The 11,050-nt window shown below is 41.7% G+C and overlaps 1 protein-coding gene across 1 annotated transcript in view; it reads left to right on the plus strand.

Annotated features, from left to right (window-relative positions):
• Positions 1–9,435, plus strand: part of DNAH3 (dynein axonemal heavy chain 3) — a 152,752-nt gene extending 143,317 nt beyond the window's left edge. Inside the window, exons 60-63 of the mRNA XM_074346872.1 lie at positions 1,716–1,858; positions 4,180–4,384; positions 5,103–5,240; positions 6,687–9,435. Coding sequence (XP_074202973.1) covers positions 1,716–1,858; positions 4,180–4,384; positions 5,103–5,240; positions 6,687–7,040 — 840 coding nt within the window. The 3' untranslated portion in view covers positions 7,041–9,435. The remainder of the gene's footprint in view (positions 1–1,715; positions 1,859–4,179; positions 4,385–5,102; positions 5,241–6,686) is intronic.
• Positions 9,436–11,050: the final 1,615 nt, after the last annotated feature.

Below are 11,050 nucleotides of genomic sequence, written 5' to 3' on the forward strand. Positions count from 1 at the left end.
CCACCCCTGTTTCCAAAACATCGGCTAGTCCTGTGTAACCTTCATGATCCGCTGCTATACCCACAGATCATCTATCTTCCATTAATATAGTATTTAAAACTAAATCTCTTTTGCTTAAAAACATTTATTAAACACACACACACACACACACACACACACACACGTGTCAGGACAATAAGCAGAAACCCAGTACCTTTTTCCATACAGTCATGACAACCACAGAAAGAAAATGAAAGCTAAACATTATTAATTCTTCTACGTGCTGCTGGCCGCGCTGGCTTCTTGGGAAAGGGGAATATCATCATGTGTTACAGAGCATTTAATTAACCCTGACCTGCAACTTCCTCCTTGAGGGGAATGAAAAGACAAAGAGGGCCAAAACTTGACTGGAGGGTGACTTTCTCACCACATGATTCAACATTATTTGCTCCATGTCCTGGAAATGCCTGGAATCATTTTGGGTTCCTCTTGTGTTCATTCCATACTGTGAAGGGCTGATTCAGTCCCCTCTCCTTGGTCTATAGATGAGGGCAAACGAACCCGGCAAGAAGTGTCCCACTTCAAGGCATCCATAAACCTAGAGGCAGAGCCAGACCCATAACCACCGCCTCCTGACTCCACCCTATCCTCTCCCATCCTTCTCTTCCCTTCTCCACCTTCTGAGCTACCAGATAGTCAGCTGGATCTTGTGTACAGTTGACTTTCCATGTCCACAGCTTCCACATCCTTGAATTAAACCAAGGATTGAAAACATTCAGGAAAAAAATTGCAGAAAGTTCCGAAAAACAAAACTTGCATTTGCCCCACATCAACATATTCTTCACACTGTATTTACAGCAATTTTACATAGTAATTACATTGTATTAGGTATTATAAGTAACCTAAAAATGATTGGGGGGAGGGGGAGATGTGGGTAGGTTATATGCAAACATTACACCGTTTTATATGAGGGACTTGAGCATCTGGATTTTTGTGCTGGAATCAATCCCTAGTGGATGCCAAGGGACAATTGTGTTTGGTTTCTTGATTTGGTTCATAATGCTGTAATATGTATGAAGGTAAAGCAGCCTGGTTTGTTTGTCTCAACTTAGGGATGGAAATTCCCCTCACAGTGGGAGGAGGGAAAGAAGTACATTCCAGCCTCCTAGAGCCACAGGGTGGCAGAGCTGTCTCTCCCACACCCGGGTCCTCCTCCTCCTTTTCTTACTCTTCCTCTAGGCCTGTCCCCTCACTACTTGGCTAAACTCGCTGCTGTGTGCTATTCTTACTCAGGCCCACTGACTTCCCAGGTGTACAAGTCACTGGCACTGAGCAAAGTCCCATCTGCACCAGGAGCTGGTCCAGAGGGGCCAGCTGTGAGAGCTTCAGGAGACTGTCTCCCAGGGGTGACCTTGGAGACAGGAGGAGTTCTGCAGGGTTCAGCACTGCCCTGAGGCTACCTGGCTGAACAGGAAGTCCCCACCTGGCCCTCAGGCCCTTGCTTCAGGTGTTCAGCTCAGTGAAACTTTCTGGCCAAGAAGCAATGTCCTGCCTAAGGGGGCATGGGCGTCCTCCTCCCCATCAAGGCAGAACTGACTTTTGTAGGAGAGAGTTCCAAGTCAGGTCCTACAGACTATGTTAAAAAGACAAATGCTCACTGCTTCAGTTTTACCCAAACAAAGCCGCAGCCCACAGGCCTTATTTCTCATTCACCTCTCTGCTGCTTGCGCTTTAAGGAAGTGGTTGAGGAGCTAGCCCAGGACATACTCGCCAAGCTTCCCAATGACTTTGACCTGGAACTGGTCATGAAGTTGTACCCTGTGGTCTATGAGGAATCTATGAACACTGTCCTAAGGCAAGAGCTCATCAGATTCAACAGGTGAGCTGTATGGTTTTTCTTGGATCCTGGGAATTAGACTGTGAAGGGCAGGCTCTAATGGGCAGTAACCGGAATGGACACTTGATAAGGGTTGCTGTGCAGAGGAAGCTGGTTTGTCCTACCTGTAGGAAGGGCTATAAATAGGGCCATCCCAGCATGTGTTAGCCCAGGGTTAAATCATTCCTTCTATTCATTCTCTCTCATTCATTCATGCGACATCTGCAAAGTGGGGTTAAAACCAATACCAAGCTCAGGCTAATAGTAAAAGTAATCATTCAGGCCACTTTTACTGAGCCTTTAGTGTCGAATGTAGCTCTAAGCACCATTCATGTTTTTGCATTCAAACCACACAATAGTCTTTTAAAATATGCACAGTTAGTAATCCCTCTACCACTATTTTACAGATGAGAAAACTGAGTCATTCACTGGGAGAACTGAGTTTGAACCCAGGCTGTCTAATTCCATAGCCCATGCACTTAGCCAGTATGTGAAATGAGGGTAAACGTAGAAAGGGGTGGGGAGCAGTTCATCCCATTGCCTCCACCACGGAGATAAGAAAGGATGGTCATGGGGCTAAGGGTCTCTGGCCTTCTATTCCCTTCTCACTTCTCCTCCAGGTACTAGAGCTTAGAGACCAATGGGATCACCTTGATTTGATGTCTAAATAATCAAAACTGAAAGTGTTCCCAAACACCATCTAGGTCAGATGAGGAAACTCATCACTTCTGCCTCCGAGTCCAAGGTTCTTACTGCTCCAGATACTCTAAATGCTGCCGTCTCCGTTTTGCCTCATTGGTCATTACTCAGTTTTGGGGCGGCCCTGACTCTGAAGGACCAGGGACCTGGAAGAATGCCATCTAAGAACTTCTTGGCTTCCTCAGTCTTAGGATTACTCCCTAGAGTCAGTAGGCAGTCGACCTGATGGGGGACCAAGCAGAGTGTGGGGCGTGAGTCAAGGATGCTGTGCTGATTACTTGGGTCAGATACCTTGGTGTAATCCTTATTCACCCAGATACCTCCCAGTAGGTTTTCCTCTTTTGCCAGTCATTCTCCCTTAAGGTCATTGCAGTGGCCTTCACCAGCCTTTACCACTGGCCATTGTAACATAAGAGAACTGGGTAACAGCAATCTTACATTCCAGTAATGCTCAGTAATACCTTGAGCAATGCTGTGACATTCCTCCCCACTACCTTTTCTTTAGCCTGTTCACCCTTTGGTATGAGAGGCCCAAAATCACAGTTCAGAATGACAGTTCCCATTCAGAGGAGCCACTATTGTGTATTCTGGGGCAAACATTCCTTCCATGAATACTAAAAATCTTGAAACTAGCAGAGATCATAGCTGCAAGAATAGAAAGAAAACTTTTACAAGTAGGTCTTTAGGTGTAATAGTTAAAGGTCTGTGGTATAATCACTCGGAGGGTAGTTTTGCCCTTGACTCCTCAGCCAAGGAGTCCACACACGCCAATAATACGTTTAAACCTTAAATTCCTCTTAATATAAAAGTTTAGTGGTTACACATCCAGGAATCCCTTTCTTACATTTGATCATTCTCATGTCCATTTGGCCGGGATTCCATAAATCTTTGGACATGACAAGCTTGCTCTGGTAGCAGATTCTTTGGCACTCTGAGGTGAATTCCCTGTAGGCTTGGCAAGGCCTCATAACAGACACCAGAGAGAGAGGCAGGTGATCTTGGCATCTCTCAGGCTGCCCTTCAGCTGCATCTTCTCAGGTGTGCATGCACCTTATAGTCTATAAAAAGAACAGCTTTGGTAATATAGATCAGAAATTTTAAAACTGCATTACCCTTTGATCCAGAAATTTTACTTTTAGTAAGAAAATCATTATAAATTTCCACAAAGATTGATATAGATGGATGTCCCTAGTAATGCTGCTTACAGTGACAGCAATCTAGAAGTAATACATTTTAGCAATAGAAGGATAGGTAAATAAAATGTAACACCTTGCAATCATTAACAAGGAAGATTTTAGTTAGGTCTCTGTTGAATTGGAAAGATGTTCCCTATACGCTAAGAGAAAAACAAATTATAAAAAATTATGTAGAATTATCCCATTAAAAAGTGAATCGTGTTTGCATATAGAAAAATCTAGAAAGATACACATCAAAGTTATCCTTAGGTGGTGAGATAATGGGTGTTTTTAAATTTTTTTCTCTTTATAATTCTTCTATCCTGAATGTGTGTTCATTATCTGACTTTTTAAAGGGAGGAAAAGTAAAAGGACACTTAGGTATAGTGTACTTGGGGTAGAACGAGGTCACTGGAGAGCCAGGCTGAGTCTGCGCCTTTGTTCTTGCAGATTGACCAAAGTGGTTCGCAGAAGCCTCATCGATCTTGGCCGAGCCATTAAAGGGCAGGTCCTGATGTCCTCAGAGCTGGAGGATGTCTTCAGTAGCATGCTCGTGGGTAAAGTGCCAGCCATGTGGATGGCCAAGTCCTACCCATCTCTGAAGCCCCTGGGAGGCTATGTGGCTGACCTGCTGGCCCGCCTCGCCTTCTTCCAGGTATCTGGGAGTGAGAGTAACTGGGCACCTTACAATCTCATTCAGGTGGAGAGGATATTCTGAAACGACAGATTAGAGGCGGAGGGAGTAGGGCAGGCAGCCAGATGGCATCCTGGGTTGAGCACCTCCTGGAAACAGTCTTACCAGGGTTAAGGGCAAGAGGGAAGACTTTTCAAAAGCCTTGAAAAGATTACAGCCTGTAGAGACAGGATTAGGAACTAGAATAAATGTCACACATTGTGGTTCATGGGCCACATTTGGCTAACAGATTTGGTTTGGCTGCTTGGTAATTTAAAACTTTTTGAGCTAGCCTATAAACATTGGATTGTTACACATCAAGATATAGATACTCGTCCTGCAAAAAAAAAAAAAAAAAGGAAGACCTGAAACAATGGGCCTGCATTTCTGCATGGCAACTATTGCTGGAGATGAGTGGCTGTCGCTCAGTTTAGACACATATTCTCTACCGCAGTAGTCCCTACCACTCTTTACTACATCCCTGACACCCATTTGCACTTGCGCTTTTCTTCAAGTAGAAATATATTTCTTTGTACTTTGATTTCAAAGTGGGAGAATATAAGCTAATCTGAGAGGGCTGCCTGTTTCAAGAAAAATGAGGAAAAAACATATTTCTTTATGGGACTCATTGGTACTACCTGCCTTTGAACTGTCTTTGATGTGTTATTGACTTTGCATTTTTATTTCTGTGGCTCTCCAGGAATGGATTGACAATGGGCCTCCTGTGGTCTTTTGGATCTCCGGATTCTACTTCACACAGTCATTTTTGACAGGTGTCTCTCAGAATTATGCCCGGAAATACACCATCCCCATTGACCACATCGGATTTGAGTTTGAGGTAGGGGTGCTTGGGGTTACATCAGCTCAAGGGGCCAAACAGAGAAAGCAGTGTTGTCCATTTTCTTATGAGTCCAAGTGTTTGGATGTGTTAAGGCCGAAATGCTTCCAAGATGGTACAAATGAAGTATTTAGCGTGACTTAAAGTAGCTTCAAAAATTATTCCTGATAGATTCAGAGGATTCCATAGGCTTTGTCTCTGCATATATAAAAAGGAATCTTTACAGAAGAAAATTCTGCCACCATCATATGAATAAAAATGAAAGCACCTTCCGCATTGTCTGTTCAATATGATGGACTCTTCCTTTGGAACGACGTTAATGGTCTTGTGTAGTTCTTTGCTAAAGTCAAAGGAATGGCCAATTGTCAAGTATCACCCAGTCCATATATGGAGAGAAAGGAGTAAGATGACTGTTATAGAACACTGTAGAATTTTAAATTCTATGGAAAGATCCTTTGTGATCATCTAGTCCAGTGGTCACAAACTGATTGCCCTAGTCTTAATTTAGTTTATGAATGAACTTAACTTGACTGGCCTTTGAAGACAATGTTAAGCCAAAATTAATGCAATAAGAAAACAAAATAACTGGAATAAACACTGAAAGAAAGATAAAACCATCTTCTTTTGATGCTGAAAGATTATGTGCCTAGAAATCCTAAGAGAATCCAAAAACACACCTATTAGAATTAATAGAATTTGTAAGATGACTGGATACTGGTTAAAGACACAGAAATCAAAAGCCTTTTCCTATTCTAGTGATAAATACTTAGAAATAGAAATAGGAAAAACATTCCATTAACAATAACAAAAATATTAGAATTTGAATGATTTTATATGGAGCTTGTGCTCTCTGCTCACCATAATCCCCACCCTCTCTTCTCCTACACCTGGACCATTTTCTGCATTTACCAGAAGCAGTTTATCATTTCTGAATCTGAACAGTGGTGTGCTGGAGCTGGCTCATACTAACTCATCAGAGCCAGTGGAGCTGGTTGTTTGTTGATAGCCTGAAATTGGCCTTGGTGGGAGCCTTTAAACCATAGAAATTGACAAAAACTACAAGTCAAGGCTTTACTTCTCCCCCCTAGAGAAGTGCTTTACCAGGATGCATCTAAATCTAGCCCCTCACTTTTATAGACCCAGGTTCAAAAAGGGAGAAAGATTGTGCAAGGCCACTAAGCCAGTTACAGTTAATGTGGCCTCCTGGCTCCTACTGTAGTGCAGTCTCTTTGCCTATCATATGAAAGGGCAACATGCTGACTAGAAATCAGACCTGGCCTGTGTATAGCAGGCAGGAATGTTAACAGAGACACCCCAGTGTCTTGGGACATGCACCCTGGGAAAGGCAGACAGTAAAGCTAGGTTACACCTTTTCCCCCAATGCCTTAATGCTGCCCCGTTTAGGAAAAAGGAAAGTAATGTAACTCACAGCTTCTTGTCTTCCAGGTAACCCCCCAAGAAGTGGTCATGGAGCATAACCCAGAAGATGGGGCCTACATAAAAGGACTCTTCTTAGAAGGTGCCCGTTGGGACAGGAAAAAGATGCAGATTGGCGAGTCTCTCCCCAAGATCCTCTATGATCCACTGCCCATCATTTGGCTGAAACCTGGGGAAAGTGCAATGTTTCTGCATCAGAACATTTATGTGTGTCCAGTCTATAAAACAAGTGCCCGGAGAGGCATCCTCTCCACCACAGGCCACTCCACCAACTATGTCCTATCCATTGAACTCCCAACAGACAGGCCCCAGAAGCACTGGATAAACCGAGGAGTAGCCGCTCTGTGCCAGCTGGATAACTGATGGCATCGGTCTCAGCACAGAAAATAAAAGGCATTTCATTCTTGTCTACAACCTAGCTTTCCTTTTTTTGAGAGCCACATGGTATGATGATGATGACAGTTATATTAATGGAGCACTTGCTACGAGCCAGATATTTCAGAGCAGCCCTGTAAAGTAAGTTATTACTATTGTCCTCATCTTACGGCTACAGAAATCATGATCTAGAGGAAGTAAATAATGTCTTCCAATTCAGATGCCGACTAAAATAGTGGAGCCTGGGTTTGAACACAGGCAGTGGGACTCTTTAACCTAGACCTTTAGTCATGTGGTTAAGCTCCCTTTTGAGTATTTTTTTCCCTATTATTTTGCCCTAACTGTCCCTGAACTTCAATTGCTTCTTTCCTAGTCTGTTCACATGGGCTAACATCATGGTCTCTCAGAGGCTGAAAGAGGCTTGGGTCACTTTTATTTCTTAAAGGCTCTTGATATATTTAAAATGCACGTCTCACAACAACTTTACGTGGGAGGTATTATCATTACCTCCATTTTAGTGGTACAGAAACGGAGGCTTAGAAGAGTTACTAGCTCAAAGTCTTGCAGCTCGTCAGTGGTGAACTGGGACCCCAGTGCTTCCCCACTAGCCTACAGATGGGCAGAAATTTCGGGAAGCAAGGAGACACGAGAGAACCAGTGTCTATTACTCGCCATGGGGTCGTGCCCAGGCTGTTAGATGTCTTGCTTGTCCCTATGTTGGACACGATTGTCTCCTTCTCTAGAGGTTCGGGGAGATTAAGTAACTTGCCTAAGATCGCCGAGCTCTTTCACACTGAAGAGCCAGGTTTTGAGCCCACGTCTGTCTGGCTCTAGATCCCATGCATTTTTCACTGCTTTGTGCTGCCTCCTTGTTCAGGACTTGGCTATGCTGTGATGTAAGAATATTAGAAGGGGTGTGTCGTTCCAACAACCATGTTCAAGAAGTTTCTGGTTTATCACTGTTTCTCCCCAGGGCCAGCTGGAAGAGAATCCTGAGGGAGATAAAAATCAAAATCTTGATGTATTACTTCTCAACTAACTTTCTCATTGTAGCTCTTTGGCTCTAAGTGGCTACTTTCTGGGCATTCCATTGGTCAGTTCATAGATGAGCAAAGACATAAGACTTTTTGAGAGTCTTAATGCGTGTGACCTGGCTTCCCTGGCTCTTCACTAGAAGAAATGTCCTGATGTGGGATCTTTGACTTTTCCTGAATGAAACTTCTGAGGACCAAATAAACATATTCCAGAAAGCCTGTTTCTTCATGAGAATGTGAAGCCAATCAAATTCTGATTGAGGACTCTGAATTCTGAGATCAGCAAATCATCTACGTAATCCTAGAGATTAAATGCAAAAGGGGAATATTTCAAATCTTGCCGGGGGCAATAGACAGAAAGAGCCACTCTCCTTTGACTTTTTTTTAAGAAACACAACTTCTTCCAGTAGAGGAAAGAAAATCAGAATTGATAGATAGCTGGAACTGCCATATTGTGCATTATTCCAAATAAGATTGTTAGTCATGTGAGATGGAAAGATGGTCAGGATCCCAAATCCCTGATTCTTGAACTGGTTAGGTAAGTCACATTGCAAGCTGTACAGCAGTGAGGGGGTTGCTAAAAGAACAATTTAATTTTAATTAATTTTAATTATCTAACTCCAGCTTCAGCAACAAAAAGCTGAGGGAAGCAGGGACTGACTGTTTCATTCCTCAGGGGTCAAGGGACAGAATGTTTCCCTAAGATGGATTAAATTTTTGTAATTGAAAAATTTCCTCTACTTGGAAAATAAAGATTGCCCTAAATTTGAGGTCATTTTCTACTGGGGCAACTAACGTTTCTACTTGTGGTAATTAATGTTTCCCCCTGAGAAAGAGCAGTATGTTCTTCAGAAATCCTGGTGAATTAGAGGCTGGAGTCCTTGGGCCAAGATGACCAGAGATCAGCTCTGTGAGAAGCTGTAGGCCTTGTCTATAAATAGCTCAGCGGATGACATGAGACAAACCTTGTCACTAAGCTAGTCCTTGCTATTTAAAAATCTGGGCTGTTGTTAGTTTTCAGTCCCTGTCAGCATTGGAAAAAAATTTCATTGAAGGAGGGGATGCAGTCCCCGGATCATAAGGATTGTTCAGCATACACAAATCAATCAATGTGATACACCACATCAACAAAAGAAAAGACACAATGATCTCAATAGATGCAGAAAAAGCATTTGATAAAATTCAACATCCATTCATGATAATAACTCTTACCAAGTGAATATAGAGGGAACATATCTCAACGTAATTAAAGCTATTTATGACAAGCCCACAGACAACATAACACTTAGTAGTGAAAATCTGAAAGCCTTCCAGCCAAAATCTGGAACAAGATAAGGATGCCCACTCTCACCACTTCTATTCAACATGGTATTGTAAGTCTCAGCTACAGCAATCAGATAAGAAAAGGAAATAAAAGGGATCCAGATTAAAAAGGAAGAGATGAAACTGTCATCATATGCCGATGATGACATATATAGTTACTATATATAGTAAATCCTAAAGACTCCTAAATTTCTAGTAATTTACTAGAACTGATCAACAAACTCAACAAGTAGCAGGATATGAGATTAACATATAGAAATCTGTTGTATTTCTAATTAAAACTACAATGAGATATCACCTCATGCCAGTCAGAATGGCCATCATTAAAAAGTCCATAAATGATAAATGCTGGAGAAGGTGTGGAGAAAAAGGAACCCTCTACACTGTTGGTGGGAATGTAAATTGATGCAGACACTATGAAGGACAGTATGGAGGTTCCTTTAAAAACCAAAAATAAACTTACTATCTGACCCGGCAATCCTACTCCTGGGTATATATCTGAAGAAGACAAAAAATCTAATTTGAAAAGATACATGCACCCCAGTGTTTGTGGCAGCACGATTTACAGTAGCCAAGACATGGAAGCAACCTAAATGTCCATCAACAGATGACTGGATAAAGAAGTTGTGGTATATATATATACACATATATGTGTGTGTGTGTGTGTGTGTGTATATATATATATATATATAATGGAATACTACTCAGCCATAAAAGAATGAAACAATACCATTTGCAGCAACATGGATGGACCCAGAGATTACCCTACAGAATGAGTAAGTCAGAGAAAGACAAATACATGATGTCACTTATATGTGGAATCTAAAATATGAAACAACTGAACTTATTTACAAAATAGAAACAGACACAGAAAACAAACTTACAATTACCAAATGGGAAAGGAGGGAGAGAGGGATAAATTAGGAGTTTGGGATTAGCAGATACTGACTACTATATATAAAAAAGATAAACAACAAGGTCCTACTGAATAGCACAGGGAACTGTATTCAGTATCTTGTAATAAACCATAGTGGAAAAGAATATAAAAAAGAATATATATATCTGAATCAATTTGCCATACACCAGAAACTAATACAACATTGTAAACAACTATATACTTCAGTAAAAAAAAAAAAAAGAAAGAAAGAAAAAAGAAGAAGACATACAAAAAAAAAGAGAGGGGATATTGGGGATACCTTAAAAGACCAAAGATGGAGATTGTATAGGGTTGAAAAGAAAGTGGAGAAAAATTATAAACAAACAGTTTACATGGAAGTTTTGGTAGGAAATTATGTTTTGTATAACAAAACATGCATCTTTACAAAGGAGACAAGACATATAAAATTCACGTTTAGTTCAGATTCCTGGCACACAGAAGACACTTAGAGGTTAGCTAGCAGTTAGATGAACTTTCATCTTTGAGGGGTCTGGGTAGGAAGGACAGTTTCTACCCTCAACAGGGTAAGACACAAATTGCATTGTCAAAATCACCTTGAAATACTTAGAAAGGGACCAATATGGAGACAGGCAAGACATGTTTCACTCAGTTCAGCACAGCCAGTTTTTCATCCAGTGCAAGAACAGGTCACTACTTCATTGACTGACCACCAGATAAATTAGTTGTCTTAAGTTCACAGACCT

Source organism: Camelus bactrianus, chromosome 18 (assembly GCF_048773025.1).
Source record: "Camelus bactrianus isolate YW-2024 breed Bactrian camel chromosome 18, ASM4877302v1, whole genome shotgun sequence".
In the NCBI taxonomy this organism is placed as follows: Eukaryota; Metazoa; Chordata; class Mammalia; order Artiodactyla; family Camelidae; genus Camelus; species Camelus bactrianus.